Source organism: Podarcis muralis, chromosome 12, assembly GCF_964188315.1.
Source record: "Podarcis muralis chromosome 12, rPodMur119.hap1.1, whole genome shotgun sequence".
Lineage (NCBI taxonomy): Eukaryota > Metazoa > Chordata > Lepidosauria > Squamata > Lacertidae > Podarcis > Podarcis muralis.
In genome coordinates, this window is record NC_135666.1 from 53,667,672 (window position 1) to 53,690,664 (window position 22,993).

The 22,993-nt window shown below is 42.3% G+C and overlaps 1 protein-coding gene across 21 annotated transcripts in view; it reads right to left on the reverse strand.

The window, feature by feature from the left end:
* LRRFIP2 (LRR binding FLII interacting protein 2) overlaps positions 1–17,914 on the reverse strand; it is a 51,632-nt gene extending 33,718 nt beyond the window's left edge. For 13 of the 21 annotated variants that reach the window (XM_077916490.1, XM_028751525.2, XM_077916485.1 and 10 more), the window contains exons 1-3: positions 17,463–17,914; positions 4,556–4,704; positions 4,210–4,296 (exon numbers count right to left, since the gene is read on the reverse strand). In XM_077916490.1, coding sequence (XP_077772616.1) covers positions 4,210–4,296; positions 4,556–4,645 — 177 coding nt within the window. In that variant the 5' untranslated portion in view covers positions 4,646–4,704; positions 17,463–17,914. The remainder of the gene's footprint in view (positions 1–4,209; positions 4,297–4,555; positions 4,705–17,462) is intronic. The other 8 variants (XM_028751529.2, XM_028751527.2, XM_028751526.2 and 5 more) reach the window with 4 other exon arrangements.
* Between the last annotated feature and the right edge of the window lie 5,079 nt (positions 17,915–22,993).

Consider the following 22,993-nt stretch of genomic DNA (forward strand, 5'->3'; position numbering starts at 1 on the left):
ACCAAAAAGAACACAGCTAAAAAGAATTATCCACAAAAATTACTCAGAAACAGCAGAAAGTACTAATTTACTGTTCACATCAGACAAACACCCATTCTTCTTTCATGTAAACAACATAGCAGCTTATACTAATTTTCAATGTCTTATTAGTTCACCTAATATCTCAGATTACTCAATAAATTACGGTAACTAAACAGTTATCATTAGGGTTGCAACCAGATTTTTTTTTAATACGAAAACCACGCATGTAAATATTTCTGAAGCAAAAATATTAATTTGTTTATAGATGGTGTACATGTAAGTCACAGCAGGCATCTTGGAAGAGGTATTCATCTAAGACAGAGCTTTCCAAACTGTGTTGCAACATGTTAGTGCGTCAGCTGCAGTGTGTAGGTGTGTCGCACAAACGCTCTCCGCACTCCTCCCAGGGCTGGAAAGAAGGGATTAGTTTATCCTTCAGTTTGCTAGTAAAACTGAATTACTGTGTCATGAAATGATGCATGTCTAAAAAGTGTGTCACCAACATAAAAAGTTTGGAAAGCTCTGTTCTAAGAGAATGGAAATATTATTTAAGATTATGTTTCCCATTTGTGTAAGCACCGGTTTTAATATTTTTTTAAATAAAGATTTGTTGACCAATTCTCAACCCCATTTTTAGCCATTTAAAAACCAAGTAATCCAACTGATTTATCCATAAAGTGATTTAATCCAACTTGCATGATAGTCTTAATTGCTGGTGTGCAATAGTCACCTATACCGACAGATACCTGCCATCTACATGGAAAAAATATCTTACAATTAGAACTTCAAAATGCAATGCGGTACAATTTGGAAAACAATATGAATTGAGAGTGATAGTAAGGGAAAAGCTTATCTATGCCCATACTTGTTCAGGAGAGTTCCCAACCCCCCAACAAAGACCGAGTGCAGGACAGAGAGAATATTTTTGCACAAAAGGTCTTTGGCCTGCACAATCTTTGGATCTAGCCCATAATACCCAGACGAATGGATTTTGTATTTCAGGTACTGAGAAAATGTGTTTCTGCAAAAAAAATCATTCATTCTAAGTTTAACTCAGTCAGTAGAGCATGAGACTCTTAATCTCAGGGCCATGGTTTTGAGCCCCATGTTAGGCAAAAAGATTCCTGCATTGCAGAGGCTTGGACTAGTTGACCTTCGTGGTCCCTTCCAGCTCTACAATTCTATGATTCTACTTATTGATAAAGGGACGTGGGTGGCACTGTGGTCTAAACCACAGAGCCTAGGACTAGCTGATCAGAAGGTCGGCGGTTCGAATCCCCGCGACGGGGTGAGCTCCCGTGGCTCAGTCCCTGCTTCTGCCAACCTAGCAGTTCGAAAGCACGTCAAAGTGCAAGTAGATAAATAGGTACCACTCCGGCAGGAAGGTAAATAGCGTTTCCGTGCGCTGCTCTGGTTCGCCAGAAGCGGCTTAGTCATGCTGGCCACATGACCCGGAAGCTGTACGCTGGCTCCCTCAGTCAATAAAGCAAGATGAGCACCGCAACCCCAGAGTCGACCACGACTGGACCTAATGGTCAAGGGTCCCTTTACCTTTACTTATTGATAAATTTTGGGAAGAATCCTCAAATGTAGAAAGGCCAAGGAAATGTTGGGACCTCATTGTCTTGTATCAATTCATATAAAATAGACAGTGTTATTGGTGATATGAAGTTATTCTCCTTAGGTTTCCACTTATTCAGTACTGGAATGATAAAAATAACTAAGAACACAACCAAGCCAAAGTTAAATATTTGTAAATCCCACAGTTGGGAGACACGTCATTTTGATACTTGAATTTCACACACTGTACAAAATGTTAGTAAATAAACACACCAATCATGTTAGTTTTCCAAGTGCAAAATACCACACAACAGGCAATCCTGGCCTACCATCCACCTTTGGATATGTCCCCATTTTCTATCATAAGAACGTCGAGAAAGCTACAAAAAGGTAAAGATCATCTTATTTCTTCGCAAGAATAAACAATTTCCAAAAAGAAAATTTGCTCTCCCAAAGAGTTTGCTTTAAAAAAATAAAGTGTAATCAACATTCAAATATGGAAATGCTCTCTTTAAAACTTGTGTTGCATTTTATCATTTCACCTCTACAGCTATATCAAGTACTATTCACAAACTAATATTACTTCTATTTAAATGCACATCAGGAAAAGCCAAAGGCAGTATGATTGAATTTCTTGTCAAATACATTAGAAATGATCCATCTACATGTGTTTTATTTTGTTTCTACCATAACTGTTTATTTTATTTATATTTTGGATTTTAAAAAATACCTGTTTTTTGCATTTGTCTTTTACTGACATTGTTATGTTGTTGTTTTTTATAGAATGCTTACAGGTTCTACTTACAATCAAGCGGAATAGAATACAGTGGTACCTCTAGTTGTGGACACGATCTATTCGGGGTGCCATCTGCACCCCAAAAAGTCCGCAACTAGAGCGCTGCTTCTGCGCAAGTGTGGAGCACGATAGAGTGCTTCTGCACATGTGCGAAGCATGCAGAACACTTCTGTGCATGCGTGGTGAAACCCGGAAGTATACACTTCCGGGTTTGCCGCGTTCGCAACCCGAAAATCCACAACATGAAGCGAATGCAACTAGAGGTATGACTGTAGAATAGAATAGAGCTTAAAACCACCAAAGAAGCCCTTAATCAGGGCCTAACTTTTATTCTACCCATGGTCATTTTTGCAGATTCTTTATCTAAATGTGATGGTAGAACAGTCACTATTTTAACCCAAAATTATTTAAAATCAGCGATGTAATTAATTGTACTGTAATCAATTATCTAAAGAAACACTGCCTACACTTCACACGTTTCTTCACTCAAGTTCTGAAAGCTCATTACACAAAAGTATTTCCAACCGAGGACTCTATTGTCTTTTTGGTATCTACTGAATACACTCCTCTACCAACAAGTGTTATAAGTAGAGACCTTTCTCTATAAATCACATTAGATTTACTGAAAATTATCTGTTGCAATAAAAGCTCCGTTTGAAATCATTTTACATTATGTTTTTCAAGTTGAAGACAGTCAAAATGTTTAGGGACAATATTTATTAAAGGTTTTTGCATATGTGTGCAGGTTCCCCCATTCTGCCAAATTATAACTGAAATTAAAACTGTTCACTATCCGTTACTCATCCAGAGTCACTTTCATTCACTAAGAATACATTTTGCAATTTATCTGAAGAAATCTGGCCTCACTCCAAGCATATGCCATGATACAGTGCTGAATACAGAAGTATAAAAATATTTTAAAATCATCTGAGGCAGGAACAAATATAGACAACTGTAGAAGTTAGCCAAAACCAAACCAAAAACAAAAATTGCAGTTGATGGACACACTCCCTTTTCCCTGGAAAATTGGCAAATGTAAGTTAAGCATGGCTGATAATTATAACATACAACAAATTTTATTCTAAAATGTAAAGATTCTGAAACCTAAAGCAGAACTCTAATTTCCCACAGTATAATGAAGTCAGACATATGGCAGATGGCTGTATGATGAAAACTTGGCCAAAATGAAGGAATGCCTCTGCCTGAATTTCGCTGATTCCATATGCCCACTGCAGTACTGTATCACATCCTAGGCCCCAGCCTACAAAATGGGGAAAGAGGAGCCTGAACAGTCTTCTGCTCATGGAAAATTCTGATTCAAAGCAGCTTGACTTTGCCACTTTTCTTGCTATTCTGCAACAGCATAACTCCCAAGAACTTAAGAGACTCAACATTGTTTCAGTTTTGACAGAAATACAATCCTATTTTTTGAAAGATGATCCTAGCTGCTTTCACAAGTCTGGTTTATGTGTCAAGTTTTCCAACTCCTAGGCAATAGTTGCCAATATTCCTAATCCATTGAAAGCTTTTCTTTGTATAAACCCAAGTAGTACTCAGACACCAAATTTCATGCTCACTGGGCATACAATCTGACACATATACAACATCTTATGTTTTCCTTTACAAGTGCAACACAACCTTAATATTCAAGCTGAGCTTGAGGTCTGAATGGTGTTCTACCAACTGAAAAGAAAATCACCCCGGCTTTCAGAGTGATGCTCAAGATGTGTAACAATGTCAAAGTAAGCGATCAGTTAATGTTATTTACTCTGATACATTGTTCTGAATTTAAGATTACCAGAATTTTGTTCTACATTTAACTGCTCCATTACCTCTTTCTGTTGTCGTTCCAATTCTCTCATGCGTATATCTCTTGCTTCTGCTCGCGCTGCACGTTTGGCTGCAAGCCGTGCTTCTGCCTATTAAATTGAAAGAAATTTCATTTAAAAATGAAGTAGTCAAATTTGATTCAATAATACCTTTATTAAATGTGAGCATTAAGTGACTAATGGTCAAAGATATCATTATCAAAATAATATACTTGGTGATACAGAACTGCAAACACAGTTTAAGAAATAACTTTACAACAATGAATGTAAGGTGCACCTACTAAGTAAAATGTGAATATGTGAATTCTTGTTTTCAATATGCTTACAGTAAGATAGCAGTTTTACTAACCTCTCTAGCAATATGACCCAAAGCTTCATCTTCTGCAGAAAACCTATCTTTCACAGGAGTTCTTTTCCTTCCTGATCCAGGAGTTCCCATGATTAAATATGCTCTCAGTAATTTTCTTGCAAGATTTGGTTAGATCCAAGTGCTCAGATCTGAAATAAAGTGAAAAGATTATGAGAATCAATGTTTAAAATACATACATATTTTCATACCTTGAAATTACTTGCCAATAATTAGTTTATTCTGCTTTTTTGTAGTAATCATGGAAAAATGAGGTTGGGAGAATCACCACAATGTTTCACAATCTTATTTTCATGACAAGAATTGACTTGATTTTGTGAATGAATTTGCAATAATTAGGTTTTCTAAAATGAAGAAAAATCAAGAGATATATGGGGTGCTGTAAAAAAAATAATAATCAAGAGATATACACTTGGACAATTCTCTTCTTCACTAGCAGACACTCAGTATTTTACTTATCTAGCCCAATGCCATTTCTCTGCCTGACCCCAATTCCTCCTCCATAAATATTTTCTTAATTTTTGAACTTATGAATCACAAATTTCTGCCTTTTTTGCTTTGATGTCTGAGACTGACTAAATGTTGTCACATTTAAACTGTATTAGATAACACTGAATTCAATATTTATTTCAAGTCTGCAAGCCTAATACCAGAATGTACGTGAGATGGAATAACTAACATTTGCCATGTTCCAAAGAAAACAAGCAAATGGCAACATGGAAATTTCTTTGAACCAACTGTGTTCTAGAACCAACATCTATGTGTTGTGCTCAGATAATGAGACACTGTTCAATGATTAAAATTACCATTGCTTTTTAATTAAGCTGTAGCAGAAATTAAATACAGTAAAGCTTAACAATATTCTGTACTATAATGATCTAGAGTTCACTGGGAAACAACAAAACTAAAAATGTTTTGTTCTGGAAGCACACTTACTGATACAAGGGGGTATATCTACTGATAGAAGAAAAGCATTACTAGTCTTGACATCAGAACCAATACTTCCAATATATGACACATACAGGGCAGTATCCCATCTTTTACCATGTTCTTCCATCTCCCTCATGAATACCCTGCTCCAAATGAACACTTTTGTCCCACTGCTACCCTCTCCTGCTTAACTGCAGGAGCACATTTCTAATTTTAAAATATTAATTAATTGATACTTATTACATTTATATACCACCTTTATCTTCCAAGGATCTCAAGGTGGCTATGTGGTTCTCCTCCTTCCCATTTCATCCTCACAACAACCCTGTGAGGCAGGCTAGCCTAAGAAATGGTGACTGGCCCAAGGTCATTCAGGGAGCTTCACCTGAGTGGGGAACCTTAGTCTCTCATGTTCTAATCCAACACTCTAACTATTAAACCACACTGGATGTAGGCTGTTCCCAAAAACACTTAGAAGGGAGTAAGTTACACAGAGCTTTTTGAGAAATGCTTAAAAAGATATTTTCAGTCAAATTTCAGAAGATACTAAAGACAGCTCCTAGTGAATTAGTCTGCAATCCTAATCCCATTTACCTGGGAATAATCCTCATCTTTAAGGATAGACCCACATACAGTATGCTGTAGTAAACTGGGAAATTACCAGTGAATGGGTTACTGAAACCGAGCTAGCCTAGTTGAGAGATGGCTGTAGGTGGCAAAGGCTGGTGCTACTTGAGCCACCAGGGGCAGGTTAGAGTCAAGGAACACACTCAGAATACATACTTACTCCTTCAAGAGGAGTGCTATTCCATCCAGAACAGGCCACCTCCCTAATTCCCAGACATTAGAAACTAAAGACACACAGCTTCAGTTTCCTGGCCCTCACCCAGCCCTTCACTGCCTCTGGACAACAGTCCAGCATTTGCACAGCCACTCCTGACTCAGATGGATAGAGAGACTGAGCTGGGTATCATTTGCATATTGGCTGACACTGTACTCCAGATGACATCCCCTCAGTCACTTTTTACAGATGTTAAATGGTATAGGAGACAATGCATTGAGGACAGGTGGTTTCCTTAGCCGTGGCTGGCGCACAGGACTCATCATAATAATCACAAAAAGACTGAAGAACTGTTCATTCCATAATAGCATCTGACAAAGTCTGTACTTCTAGCATGCAATAACAACATTTTTTTTATTATTTATATGCCACCCATTTGACTGGGTTGCCCTAGCCACGCTGGGCGGCTCCTAACAAAATATTTCTTGAAGATAAAATCATATATCTAGGTTGCCACTTCTTCCACCTTTAATACTGCTATGACCTACAGAGTCATTACTGATGTCTTAGCTGTATGAGATCATAACACAAATGCTATCTCATAGCACAAAACAATTGTTTTATCGACTTCTTCAGACACAAAGCAGCTATTATTTGTGGGAAGGGAAAGATGAGAATGAATGTAAGAGATCAACAGCCGTCAAACTACGGTTTGCATGAAATACCAGGATCAAACTCTGCAAGCTCACGCAAAATGTATCTTAAACCAGAGGGTTTCCAGCTTTTTGAGTCCACATCTCCCTTAACTAACCACATTCTTTCTGTGGCACCCCTGTGGGGCTCAGGAGCCCAGTTATGTCATCCCTTGCCATGGCAGCCTCTCACCCCTGTTTGAACACCCTCCCTTGTGGAGTGTTCCCTCAGCGTTCTCTCTGCTCTCCTCTCCTTGGAGTCCTCTGGGCAGCTGCAACTGCCGCCCCTGATCTCTGAGCTGCCCCCCTCTGCCCCAGAGAGGTTCCTCCTCACACTACCCCACAGAGGCCTGGGAAACCCCCCTTGCCCATCCCCAGAGGCACCATTCACCTGGGGAGCTTGTAGCCAGGGCTGCTGCAACAAACAGTTGTGCAAGCCTTTGGGAGGCAGAGACACGAGAAGGCATCAGAGGGAAGGAAGAAAAGAGGGACAGAGGACAGTGCTGCCCATGGCACCCCAGGGTACCATGGCACACTGGTTGGACACCACTGTCTTAAAAATTCAGATACTGAGGCAAATTATGCTGTCTCAAACTAGGATTAAGCAGCAGGACATCACTACTTGCAAGGGACGGGAGTGTGTAAGCCCAAGGCTCGTTCACATCTGAACACATGGCTTCTACAAATTAGCACACAAATCAAATATATCAACTCAGTTTCATCCCCCCCCCCTCAACTTCAGCTTCCAAACATGCTGGCTTTGTGAAGATCTTCTAATCACCCACAGGCAGAGAGCAATACTTCAGGATATATCACTCTCAACCTCATCTACTACCATCTGCTCTGATGCCTGAGCCTGTGCCAACAGAATGTGTATCAAGTGCATGCAACACATTGAAGTATCTTGGTTAAGAATGTACTATAAATATACAAGACATAACTTTGCTTTTTTTTTAAAGGCGCACATGGTATTTAAAATCCACCTAGACAGGATAAAGTGATATAGTACGTGCAGCTTCTCCTTCAAAGAAGCTTGGGACCAAATTATGTTACCATACAGCTACACGTAACACTAATTCAACACAGTCTTGTCCTTTGAAAAGTTTCCTCTGCCAAAGGGCCAGAACTGAACCAGTGTTGCATGCCACTGTAAATGCAGTTTGGGCTTTAAACAGCATAACCACAATATGGTGATTGCAATGTTAGAAACAGTTTTTAAAATAAATTACAGCAACAATAATAGGGATGTCCTAAAAATATGCCTTGAGTGTCAAATGTCAGGGTAAAGAGATGCATCTTCAGCATATGACTAAAACTGTCTAGGGTTGGTGCTAGTCACACCTCTGCAGGAAGGGAATTCCACAACATAGGAGCTGCTACAACAAATGTCCTTTCCCAACCTACCATGACCCATCTTTTGAAGATGGTGGAACTTCAAAAAGCCCTCTACTTATTATCTCAATACCTGAGAAGGTCTGTACAGAAGGTGGCCTTTTAGGTATTTGAGGCCTAGGTGGTTTAGGGCTGTAAACACTAATGTGGGCACCTTAAACTGGGCCCAAACTCAATGGCTGATTTCTATGTAAGATCATGAGATCAGCTGCCTTTGGTCCTCCCTCAACTGTCACCTACCTGCTGACTGTTATAAAAACCAGCCTGCTTTGTTCCTTCTTCCTCTCTTCCTCACATATCATGTATTTTAGATTATAAACTGAGAGCTAGGACTGTCTTACTGCTGATCTTGTAAGTCATGCTAGAAATCTTTTTTGAATAAAGGCTGGGGCAGAAAATAAAAAGGTAAAAAAATAAAAATAAACAGGCACTATTCAGAATAGTATCAGCCAGCAGGGAACAGTCACTCAGCTTCTCATATATATATATATATATATATATATATATATATATATATATGCAGGTTTTGGTGTCCTCGGGTGTCTTCCCGTGTAAAAGTTGGGGTGTCTAGGCGACGTTTCGACGAGGTCTCACTCGTCATCTTCAGGCTGGTGCTTTCGGCTTCTTGTTACTGGAACAGAGCAGGATCTCAGTGTTTGAGTTCCTATAAATACTGTAAAGGAGGTGTGGTGTATAGCCTCCAATGTTCTGGGCAGAGAGGAAGTTCCCAGGCTAGTGTGCCTTTTCTTCTTTTGTTCCTTGATTGCTTGAGGGATATCTTGAGTGATTTCTTGAGTGATATCCTGAGTACCACTTAGGTGGGTCATTAGGTGTGGATTAGTTGCTAAAGCCTTTGTGTCTTGACCTCTTGAACTTTGTGAAGAGTTTTTCTGAGAAGATGGCTGTACTGCATTTAGTTGTGCTCTGGCTTGGCTTCGTGTATAGGGGCGAGCTGTGGTTTTGTGGCCTGTGCCAGCCAGATCTGTGTAGGGATTGCAGGGGGGTGCAGCATCCGGAGGTGCCACCATGGTTTGGCTACTGGATGGTGTCTGTAATTTATCTGTGGAGAGGGTCTGGGTTTGGGTCTGGTGTGGTTGATTGGTGATGGCGTTCTGTGTGCCTCTGGATCTGGTGTCAGTTTTTGTGGGGAGGGCTAATTTCCAGATGTCTGGCAAGCGGGATGTGTCGTCACGCTTGTTCATGTTGTGAGGGTGTTTCTCTATCTCGATGGCTTCCATGATTATTCTCTTGTGGTGATGTTCCATGTTAGAGAGCAATTTGGAATCTGCAAAATTAATTTCGTGTCCTGTTTCTTTCATGTGTTGGAAAAGAGAGGAAGTTTTTTCTTCTTTTTTGACGGCATTCTTGTGTTCTGCGATACGTGCATTTATTCGTCTGTTTGTTTGTCCAATGTACGTGGCTGGGCAGACTTTGCAGGGTATTTCATAGACCCCTTGGTTTTCCAACTGGATTTTATCCTTGGGGTTTCTGAGGATATTGGCTATTTTTTGGTTGGCGCAAAAGGCTGTTTTGATATTGTGTTTATGGAGGATTTTGCTAATTTTATCTGTAGTGCCCTTGATATAAGGAAGGAGGGCCATGCCATTGTTTTCTTCTGTGTCTTGGTTTTTGGGGGGTGTTTCTTTTTGGATTAGCTTCGTAACCCTGTTTTGCTGGTATCCATTGGCAATTAACACATTTGAGAGATTCTGTAACTCAGTTGTCAAGTGGTCTTTGTCAGCCAGGCGTTTGGTTCTGGAGATGAGAGTCTTGGCTACGGAGTTTATTTGTGCAGGGTGGTGGTGTGATTGTGCATGTAAGTAGCGGTTGGTGTGTGTTTTTTTCCGGTAGATAGTGTGTCCTAGGGAGCCATCAGGTTTTTTGTAGATTAGGACGTCAAGGAAGGGAAGTTGGTTGTTGGCTTCTATTTGTTGTTGGCTTCTATGGGATCACCCCTCTCACCGGTCATCGCAAACCTGTACATGGAACACTTTGAAACCAATGCTTTAGACAAGTCAGAACACAAACCTAAACTTTGGCTCAGATATGTTGACGACACCTTTGTAATTTGGCCACACGGGAAGGAAAAACTGGACAGCTTCCTCACACATCTCAACAGCCTACACCCCAAAATACAATTCACTATGGAAATAGAAGCCAACAACCAACTTCCCTTCCTTGACGTCCTAATCTACAAAAAACCTGATGGCTCCCTAGGACACACTATCTACCGGAAAAAAACACACACCAACCGCTACTTACATGCACAATCACACCACCACCCTGCACAAATAAACTCCGTAGCCAAGACTCTCATCTCCAGAACCAAACGCCTGGCTGACAAAGACCACTTGACAACTGAGTTACAGAATCTCTCAAATGTGTTAATTGCCAATGGATACCAGCAAAACAGGGTTACGAAGCTAATCCAAAAAGAAACACCCCCCAAAAACCAAGACACAGAAGAAAACAATGGCATGGCCCTCCTTCCTTATATCAAGGGCACTACAGATAAAATTAGCAAAATCCTCCATAAACACAATATCAAAACAGCCTTTTGCGCCAACCAAAAAATAGCCAATATCCTCAGAAACCCCAAGGATAAAATCCAGTTGGAAAACCAAGGGGTCTATGAAATACCCTGCAAAGTCTGCCCAGCCACGTACATTGGACAAACAAACAGACGAATAAATGCACGTATCGCAGAACACAAGAATGCCGTCAAAAAAGAAGAAAAAACTTCCTCTCTTTTCCAACACATGAAAGAAACAGGACACGAAATTAATTTTGCAGATTCCAAATTGCTCTCTAACATGGAACATCACCACAAGAGAATAATCATGGAAGCCATCGAGATAGAGAAACACCCTCACAACATGAACAAGCGTGACGACACATCCCGCTTGCCAGACATCTGGAAATTAGCCCTCCCCACAAAAACTGACACCAGATCCAGAGGCACACAGAACGCCATCACCAATCAACCACACCAGACCCAAACCCAGACCCTCTCCACAGATAAATTACAGACACCATCCAGTAGCCAAACCATGGTGGCACCTCCGGATGCTGCACCCCCCTGCAATCCCTACACAGATCTGGCTGGCACAGGCCACAAAACCACAGCTCGCCCCTATACACGAAGCCAAGCCAGAGCACAACTAAATGCAGTACAGCCATCTTCTCAGAAAAACTCTTCACAAAGTTCAAGAGGTCAAGACACAAAGGCTTTAGCAACTAATCCACACCTAATGACCCACCTAAGTGGTACTCAGGATATCACTCAAGAAATCACTCAAGATATCCCTCAAGCAATCAAGGAACAAAAGAAGAAAAGGCACACTAGCCTGGGAACTTCCTCTCTGCCCAGAACATTGGAGGCTATACACCACACCTCCTTTACAGTATTTATAGGAACTCAAACACTGAGATCCTGCTCTGTTCCAGTAACAAGAAGCCGAAAGCACCAGCCTGAAGATGACGAGTGAGACCTCGTCGAAACGTCGCCTAGACACCCCAACTTTTACACGGGAAGACACCCGAGGACACCAAAACCTGCATTCCTGTACCCGTGAAAATCTACGAAAGCATATATATATATATATATATATATATATATATATATGCTTTCATAGATTTTCACGGGTACAAGAATGCAGGTTTTGGTGTCCTCGGGTGTCTTCCCGTGTAAAAGTTGGGGTGTCTAGGCGACGTTTCGACGAGGTCTCACTCGTCATCTTCAGGCTGGTGCTTTCGGCTTCTTGTTACTGGAACAAGAAGCCGAAAGCACCAGCCTGAAGATGACGAGTGAGACCTCGTCGAAACGTCGCCTAGACACCCCAACTTTTACACGGGAAGACACCCGAGGACACCAAAACCTGCATTCTTGTACCCGTGAAAATCTACGAAAGCAAATATCTCACCTCTACGGGGAGGAAACCTTCCAGCTGACAAGGTTCCAGTAACAAGAAGCCGAAAGCACCAGCCTGAAGATGACGAGTGAGACCTCGTCGAAACGTCGCCTAGACACCCCAACTTTTACACGGGAAGACACCCGAGGACACCAAAACCTGCATATATATATATATATATATATATCTCTGGGTCCTCAGGCAGGTGGCTTTAGGGAAGAAAAGCCTAGCTAAAAACATTATTTACACAACAGATTTTCACAGCAGTGAGATATATCAACAAGTGAGTCAGACCACTAGACCATCTAGTCAAGAGTGAGGAACCTTTTCCAACCAAAGAATCACATTCCATCAGAGATAACCTTTTAGGGGCTGCATGCCAGGGGTGGGCTGTGCTAGAGGCAAAAGCATATGAGATTATGTGGCTCTTTTTTCTTTTATAGGCTACATTCCAGCCACACAAAAACAGTTTCTACATCTCCACCCCAAGCTCTCCAACCCACAAGCTCTATCACAATTCAAGAACACATTCCAGTCAGGAAAAACACACCGAAGGAGGTGTGGGTTTGGGGTGGGCTGCGTTTGGGGCCCAGCCTGAGCATCCCTATCCCTGATACAGCTCAATATTATCTGCTCTGTTTAGCAATGTCTCTCCAAATCCTGGTATTTCCCAGCCCTGGTACTTTTTAAGACTGCATGTCAGTGATGGGCATATTCAGAATGATCATTGCACACTTCCCATCCTACACTCACGTACACAGACAGGTAGGTACACATTCAGAGTGCAGTAACAGACAGAGAAAAGAGCATTTCCCCCCTTTCCATCACAACACTGCACTAAGAGAGGAACTTCTCTTTCCTCCACATACCTTGTAGAGGAGTGCCTTCTCCCTCTGGTGCAGTGTCACTGCATCAAGGGCTTCGAGCTCAGAGCTCTGAAAACAGGAAGCTGAGCTCCAAAGGATTCTTGCAACAGCACAGCACCAGAAGGAGAAAAAGCTCCTTTGCAAGGCAGACTGAAGCAGAGGCACCCAATTTTTTTAAGGGCTGTCAGCCCCACTGTATATGACAGTGGAGCAGAAAGGGGCACAGAGCTGAAGGAAGAAGGGAACAAAAGGAAAGTCCTCACAATACTTGAGAAAAGGAGACAAAACTCAGTGGCATTTCAGAGGGAGGAGGCATAGGCCAATAAGCCTGAAAAGACAATGGGACAGAATGTATTTTATGTACCAATTTTACTAACCAGTCAAATCTTTGGTTAGTTACCAATGATTACAGAATCAGAGATATTCCTAATCCAAAGTGTTGCACCACATCTCTTCTTTTACCTAACTGAACAAAGTTTGACTGGCAGATAGTTTAGGGGGGGGGCAGAGACGAGTGTGATAGACTCCTCATCCCCTATTGTTATGCCAATTATGAACAATATGGCTAGTTGGCAAATGAATGGATATGAGCTGAATGGCTATTGCTCCAGGCTGTCTTTTCACCAGGCCAAGGTCTAGGCCATTGCAATTCTCCCAGCCCAAAAGACACAATCTAAAGCCACTGTACTACTTATAGTAATGGAAGGTAGTCTCTACATTATCAGAGGTCAGGTCTCTATATTCTGCTCCACCCTTCCAGCTGCAGGGCTGTAAGTTTTCATTCTAAACTTTCACTTGACCTTTTAACTTTCTCCTGCAGCATCTGTGAAGGCCATTAATAATACAGCTCTAAAGCACCAACATTTCTAGCTATTGGTCTTACATGACACTGACACAATTCAGGGGTGGCCTTAAGCTTTAACCAAGTTCTCATCTGGGTCACTGCTGTTGCACCCAGCTCTGCCCACTCTGCCTAACTTTAAAAAGGCATGCAGAAGAGGTGAGAAATAATAAGTAAGAAGTGCACAGCCAGATGAACTTTCATCCAAGTGCCAAAAGTCAGGGGTGTGAGAAGGGATTAAGTAGCCACAATGGCCCAATGGGAACTAGTGAACTGGCTGCCCCAAAGCAAATATTTTGTGCCATAGGAATGGAATCAGCAACTGAATTGTCTATAATAAGATAACTGGGGCATCCTTCTATGTAATAGATAGGTTAGAAATCAAATAAGTGACAAAATAGTCACATAATACAAGTTACAATGCCAAACCTTTAGAGTTTGGCAGAAAAGCTTAAGTTCTATGCTTCCTGATTATTAGTATTATTTTTTTACTATGTAACAAAAATGAACTCATATACTCTTCCTCATCTTGCATTCTGTGGTTCATTAAATGAATGTTCTCAAAGTCTAGCCATAGCCCACCATTACAGACATTGCTTTTCATTCTATAACTTACTGAAATATTTTTAAATAACCATAGCACCAAGATTACCGTAGTTTCTTGGGGTTCTCCCTGAATCATAGGCCTGTAACAGTAGCATAGCATCCTGTTACACTAACTAGAGAAAAGTCATAATGAAAATCAAATCATTTGCTTGCAATGCTGCCAAAGATTGCTCTACAACTGGAAACTACCACAACTCCAGTCATCTTTCATGACTCACAATGAGCTGACTCAATATGCTCAGAAGTTCTTGACTTTAGAACACTCTGTGACTTAAAGTGGAAAAAAATTCAGTCTCTGTGTTATCTCGTCTCATTAGATAAGAAAAATACCACCACCTATTTCAGTAACTTTGTATTTACATCATGAATTTCATTCAAATATACAGCTGAAAGTTACTGGAACTATCTATGGAATTATTCTGTACCAGACAGAAAAAATTGCTCCTGAGGAAAACTTCCCAAGCAGTTTTTTAAAATGGAACTATAATTTATACAGACTGAGAACATATAGTAACCAGAAGAGTGATGTATTTGGTATCTATTCTGTACCATGATCCACACAACCATTCTTAAACCGCAGATAGACACATTTTTATAAAAGTTAACTCTTCAGTAATACTATAAGGCTCAAGATACAGCATGGTAAGAATTACGGAAAACTGCAGTTTTTAGCAAGACAGGAATTCAATTTCCAGGATAAAAATTAGCATCTAATTAAGTTAATATGGCAGGTCACAGTGCTGAACATAATTATGTGCTGGACATCTAATTCGTTGGCTGTATGTGTGGTAACAAGTGTTTTTCTGCATAACTTTGAGTATCCCCTGAAAAAAGCACTGCTGGTAACCATGAAGCACTGATAAACATACCACAAATAATTCCATTTCAAATGAATAGTTATAGCAGACTATTTCCCCTCTTATTATACAAAATCATGTATCACTTAGCATAAAACTACCAAAGTAATATACAACTTAAGAATACAATATATCATAAAAGCAATGTACAAATAAAAGAAAGAAATATTGATCAATGGAACATATAGCTGGAGTCACTCTTCTGAAAAGCCTATGTGAACAAAAAGTCCTCTTTGACCAATAGCACTAATTTTCCCAAGGAAAGGGGTACTTGATTCTTTCCCCACATAGCATAAGAATAATGTAGAAAAAGAAGACAACAGTAGACAGTGCCTTCCTCACACTCTTGAGGAAAATAATTTTTATCTACAGTTGCATAGCATGTAGAACACTACACTGTAGTCCATACAGATTTATGTCAGAATAAACACAACTGAAAACATTTATTGCTTCTCCACTTTCCCCCTTCTTTAATATCAGGCCTCAATAAACAGAGGAACAAGAGAGAAATGGCTATATACAATGTAAGGAGTGGGATAAACACACAATGTGAGGGCAGGAGACACCTCTGCCCAGCTCTTTACAAGAGTTTCAGGGCACTTGAGGCCATTCTGACGTCACACAAGCACACCCTTGATAGTCCCAACTCATTAATCTGAAAGAAATACTCAGTTCTTCACTCACTGTCACTATTACAGGCTGCAGCTCCCTTTTCAACTATCAGCACATCCATCTTACTGAAATCTTGTATTTGTAGAACATGCATGTGTACCTAGTTTATAAACTGTTACAACAAAACCCATCTACTCAAAGGGTGGAAAAATCCTAGTTCCTTTCCCATCACAACAGAGTAGAACTGGGGATTAAAAACAATTGAAGGGTAATTAATCTCTGTTAAGTGATCTTGAATATACGCCCTGACAAGGTATTTAAACAATGCATAAAAGGGTAATGAACATGGATTAACTGACAAGTCCATACTTCAATATTATCGCTGTGCCAGCACACTTTCTAAAATGTTAAGAGACAGAATCAGTCCTACTGAAATCAATGTGAAACTTTAGCTGGGATTTAAGCACAACTAACCAACTCTGCATCCAACCCATTGAGATTATCGGGATTTGCCTCTGGATAACCAGTTTAAGATCGCAAAAGCGAGGAAATTTCCCTTTGTAAAGCTGCTTCCACAGATCTAAAGAACTCTTACAGCACACTCTTACGGAGTGTAATTTAGATGTTATACTCAGCAGGAGTTGCAATCTATTTTTTGCCTATGGAAGGTTGCAAATGATAAATCCCAATAGTTAGTTAGCACTACTTACTCCCCAGCCCCGTCCTGCCCCAGCCTTCAGTGGATCTAATTTGCAAGTGCAAGATGTTGAGGGTCGCAGCCCTGAAGATAGCAAGACTCCTCTAAGGATCCAGAACTGGCAACCCAACCCTTTAAATGATCTACAGCTGAGACCCAGAAATTTCATTCACCACGACGGAGGGGGAAGCTCCTCCCTTGCCTGCAAGGCCACGGACAGCTGAGGCTGTACCATCTGGAAGGGACACCCAGGTTCATCTAGTCCAACCCCCTGCCATGCAGGAAACGTGGGGCTCGAACCTGCAGTGCTTCTCAAACCTGGGTCGCTGGTTGTTGTTGGACTACAACTCCCATCATCCCTAGCTAGCAGCACCAGCGGTCAGGGGCGATGCGAACTGTAGTCCGGCCCCCGCCAGGGGACCCACGGTTGAGAAGCACTGGGTGAGTCTCTTAGGGCGGGTTCGAGACCCACGTTGGGCGAAAGGTTCCCGCGTGAAAGGGGGTCGGACTAGATGACCCCGGGTGTCCCTTTCCAACCGGAGCCTCGCCTCGTCAGGAACGCCGGGAGTTCCTTGCGCGGCGACCAGCCTCCTTCCCTTCCCCGCCCCGACGCCTTCCGGCATGCCCAGGGCCACCGTCGGGATCCCCACCCATCCCCTCAGGCAACCGAGCCCGCCCGCCCCAAAGCTCCCGGATTCCCTCACCAGAAGCCGCCTCCGTCCGGAAGGGTCAGCAGCGAGGGCGAGGACCGGCCGCCAAGCCAAGCCAAGCCGGCAAGGGCGGGGCAGCCGAGGAGGGCCCGCAGCTACCGAAAGCGGAGAGGCGCGGGACGGGAGCTCAGCCTGAGGGAGCCCTCGGGCGCGCGACGCCGACTCGGGACGGCGGTTGCTGGGCGGCGGTTGGGCTCCTTCGCCTCGCGCCGGCGGTTGGCTTCGAATGGCCCTCAGGATTCCGAGGAGGAGGGCGCGAGCGGCCGCTCTCTCAAGCCCCGCCCCCTCGCGGCTGCTGCTTCTTCTTCTCCTTCTTCCTATTGGTTTTGGGGGTTTTTTTGTTACGGCCGCCGTCGCCGCGCGCTCCGAGTGTCACCGCCGGCGACCCGACAGCTCGGGCAGCTGCGAGCGCGGAGGGCTTTCGCCACACACAGGCGGCGACGCGCATGCGTTACTTCCTGAGCAGATCAGGGGGAGGAGGGGGAGTCTCAGGAGGCAAGCGCATGCGCAGAAGTGGCGGCGGCGAGAGGCGTGGTTTGCTGCTGCTTTTGCCGGCGATTGATTGCGGCTCCGCGGGAGGGAGTCAAGGTCTCTGCTGCCCGCTGGGTTAGCGGGGCCGCTGAAGGCGTTACTGCGAGCCATACGGCAGGGTCACACGCAGCAGCTGACACACATATCGCCATCATTATTCTTACTTTGTTTACATGTATTTATCCCCCGTCCTGGTGGGGAAACAAGGCGGCTTACAGGTAGAAAAGAACAGCTAAAAACATGGGTGGGATCATTAAAAAAAGAATTAAACATTTATAGATGTGTGTGTGTGGCTTTAATTCTATTGAAACCCAACCAGATGGGTGGGGTATAAATAATCATCATAATAAAATTATCACACACAAACATAACTGTGTACATATATATGTAGACAAGTGTTTTTTATATATATATATATAATCAGTATATAAGTAAATAAAATCTGGTATATATGATCATAGCTATAGATACATAATATCTAGTAAAAACATACCTACAATCACAATAAAATCAGCTTTGCCAACCATGTTAGGGGAAAAAAGTGTAATTAGGAAATGGGGAAAATACAAAAACTTAGTAGAAATCAAAACACCAAGGTGGTTATCCCCAATAGAAGCTGAGACAAGGAAAAATATCAATATGAGGGATAACTGGGGTACTTATAATGAAGTGTTAGACTTCTCAGAAGGAGAACCAAAAATGGGGGGGGGGGGAATTGAAGAGATTAAAGAATATGTGTCGGAATGGCTAAATTATCAAATCAATTCAAAATTTAAGGTATACTAGAAATTGGTATTTGCAGAAAAACCATCAGAATTCAAAAAAAGGAATATTAAATAATTCTTAGCATTTAAGCCAGGGGTGGGAACTTCAGGCTCCAGGGCCAAGCGCAGCGCTTGAAGCCCCTTTGTCCTGCACTGCTCTCCAAGCACACCTCTCCCCCGACCATGTTCTTCCATAGCCCCCATCTTGTACCCTCTGTGAATGTTTTGCCTGCCTGGAACAGAGTACTAAGCAACCGCACAAATGTCACATTTAAATATGTACGCATACACACAGGGGTACGCATACCCCTAAACATTTTGTGAATCTTTATACTTTTGTCCATTTACTGTATTTATTTTTCCCAATTTGAACTATAAAGTGGTGATTTTCTTGAGTCAAACTGAGAGTACAGTGGTACCTCGGGTTACATACGCTTCAGGTTACACACTCTTCAGGTTACAGACTCTGCTAACCCAGAAATAGTACCTCGGGTTAAGAACTTTGCTTCAGAATGAGAACAGAAATCGTGCAGCAGTGGCGCAGCGGCAGCAGGAGGCCCCATTAGCTAAAGTGATGCTTCAGGTTAAGAAGAGTTTCAGGTTAAGAACAGACCTCCAGAACAAATTAAGTTCTTAACCCGAGGTACCACTGCATCCCTAAACATTTTTTTAAGAAAAAAAATGCTTTAGCCTGAGGGGAAGCTGCCAGGGGCCAAAGCGGGTGAAACAACTTATGCAACTCTTACCTTTGCACAATCACAGTCCACTCAAAAGTCAAGAGCTTTATTCAATGAGGGAGAGTCATCACAGCTCAAGGAGACACTCCAACCACAAGGAGTTGTGTGGAATGAGACTGGTGAGGAGAGAAGGGGTATAGCCGAGGGAGATTTCCTAGGGTCAGATTCAGAGGCTGGGAGGGGTGCATTCAGCCCCAAGCTTGAGGTTCCCCACTGTTGGTATATCTCAGAATCATTTTGGTGGAAGCACACGGCAGTGTTTAGCACAGGGGGATGTGTGTAAAAGGAAGGCCATTGGGGGACTGGAAACCCAGCAAGCAGATTTTACAGTAAATCATTTGGATGCACAATGTACAGTGGTATCTCGGGTTACATACGCTTCAGGTTACATACGCTTCAGGTTACATATGCTTCAGGTTAAGACTCCGCTAACCCAGAAATAGTACCTCAGGTTAAGAACATTGCTTCAGGATGAGAACAGTTTCAGGTTAAGAACGGACCTCGGGAACCAATTAAGTACTTAACCCGAGGTACCACTGTACCTGTTTTGTATTTTAGCATTGTTATGTATATGAAACTAATCGTTTTTTGCAAGCTGCAAGGTGGCATAAGAGCATATAAATAAATATGCTCTCACCAGCAGAAACTGAGCCAATAACTGGCATCACTCAGCCAATATGCGTCTTTGCCAGAAACGTGATATTTAAAGCCGGCAGCCAGCCTGTCAGTGTGTCATCCTCACAATTTGGTGATATGATATTTCTTCCAATTCCCTGGAAGTGAATAAAGATCCAAGAACATAGGATTACCCTGTTAAACTCCAGGTGACCTGGGAAATACCAGGACAAATCGCCAAGCTGTATCATTCGCTCATCTATACCGCAAGATGGAGGGAGTCAAAACAGCTGGACAGAGAAGCAGGTCTGTAAGTGTTTCTGTTTATAGAAGCTTATCTATGTTTAACAGAGTGGTCTGATTATGAAAGTATTTGGCCCAGGAATTATAACCCCTGCATCTTTCTCATTGACTTTATTTTTCCCATTTGATGGTGGTGGATGGTGCTGTGAGATGGCATTCATTGCCCCCTCCTTCCTGAATCCCTTTACGCAGGACAGTTGGTGGCAGTTGGTGGCACAGTTCGAAAGCATGCCAGTGCAAGTAGATAAATAGGTACCGCTGCGGTGGGAAGGTAAACGGTGTTTCCGTGCACTCTGGCCCTTGTCACAGTCCTCCGTGCTCCAGTAGCGGTTTAGTCCTGCTGGCCACATGACCCAGAAAACTGTCTGTGGACAAACGCCGGCTCCCTTGGCCTGAAAGCGAGATGAGCGCAGCAACACCATAGTCGCCTTTGACTTGACTTAACCGTCCTGGGATCCTCTGTGTTTAGTCGTGTCCGACTCTTCGTGACCCCATGGACCAGAGCACGCCAGGCACTCCTGTCTTCCACTGCCTCCCGCAGTTTGGTCAGACTCATGTTTGTAGCTTCGAGAACACTGTCCAACCATCTCGTCCTTTGTCGTCCCCTTCTCCTTGTGCCCTCCATTTTTCCCAACATCAGGGTCTTTTCCAGGGAGTCTTCTCTTCTCATGAGGTGGCCAAAGTATTGGAGCCTCAGCTTCAGGATCTGTCCTTCCAGTGAGCACTCAGGGCTGATTTCCTTAAGAATGGATACGTTTGATCTTCTTGCAGTCCATGGGACTCTCAAGAGTCTCCTCCAGCACCATAATTCAAAAGCATCAATTTACCTTACCTTTTTTTATATATTGGATACTGCCTGCAACTTTCTGAAAGCAAGAGTTTGCTGTGCAATCTGCATAAAATTCTGCCGCCAGACCCTAGTTAGCAGGGCCTTTAATGAGTAGAGGGAAGTTGGTCACAGGAGATAACAGCAAATTTTCTTCAATGCTGGGGAATGTTCCTTGCATTTAGTCCCATAGGGAGCATGAACCATTCAAAGAAAATAGGAAGTCACTGATTGTAAAGACCTTTATTTTTTAACATTGAAATCTAATAGAACTATTGACCGCCTGTTTTAATACTATAAGCTGCCTAGATATTTTTTGTTGTCATGGTGTGCTGTACATTTTCTTGTTTGCTAATTTTATACAATTAAAACCCTGTTTTTCAGCCAAAGAAGGCTAGGAGTGGCTTGCAGATCACTACAGGCAAGACTGTTCCTGCCCTCAGGCTTACAATTTAAAAGATGTGACACAAAAGGAAGATTGATTGGGAGGAAGGAGTGAACTCAAGTCCCAGCTCTTCGTTACAAGGTCTTCTAATGATCAGTTGGAAAGGAAACAGCTAAAGGAGAGTCAGAACCAAAAGGTGGTAGCTCTGCATCCCTCCTCTTTCATAGCTGGATGGAAGGGCTGCTCATATTGTAAACATGATGGCCCTTTGGGCTTCTGTTAGGCATTTCACAACCATGTTTACTTGTGGTAAAGGAAAGAGCAAGCTGCTACTTTGCTCATCGTGCAATATTATCAGTGCACATTGTTTACAGCACCACTTGCTTTTCTGTGGAAAGAGCCTGCGATCTCACAAATCTAGAATTAATGACTCATTCGCAGTATTAAGCAAGAGGAACAGCTGCTTCACAAAACCAAAGAGCCCTTTCAAGTTTAAGTGGTTAAAGCAAGGGAATCTGCACCAAAGATTTGGTTATTTTTATGTTTCAGATATACTTCAGAGAGATGTAAAGATCAGCCCAGAAAACTTTGAGGTTTTGATTATTGCTAAGAAGGTCTCTCTTTCTTTCTGAGTTGGCTTAAAGCATGAATTCTTCAAGGATGCATAATAATAATAATAATAATAATAATAATAATAATAATAATAATTTATTATTTATTATTTATACCCCACCCATCTGGCTGGGCTTCCCCAGCCACTCTGGGCGACTTCCCAAAAAAATATAAAAATACTGTAATACATCAAACATTAAAAGCTTCCCTAAACAGGGCTGCCTTCAGATGTCTTCTAAAAGTCTGGTAGTTGTTGTTCTCTTTGACATCTGGTGGCAGGGCTTTCCACAGGGAGGGCACCACTACTGAGAAGGCCCTCTGCCTGGTTCCCTGTAGCTTTACTTCTCGCAGTGAGGGAACCACCAGAAGGCCCTCTGTGCTGGACCTCAGTGTCCGGGTAGAACGATGGGGGTGGAAACGCTCCTTCAGATATACTGGACTGAGGCCGTTTATGTATGGTATCTCTGGGGACTTACAGCAAAATCACAGAGGAAATGTTTTTAGTTAAGTTTGTACCTATGTCTCCAGTGAAGTGGCATGGCTTGCCAAATTGTGTTTGTTCCATATTATATGTGGCACATGTTCTTCTTTAATGATACAGCAAAAATGTTCCTCAATTCAGAACACACGGGAGGGGTGTGTGAGAGTGTGTGTGTAAGAACTAAAAGAACATTTGTTTAAGTCCCTGAGAAGCAATACACAGTAATTTAAGAATCCCTAACACAGTGATATTGTTTTATGCAGTATATTAA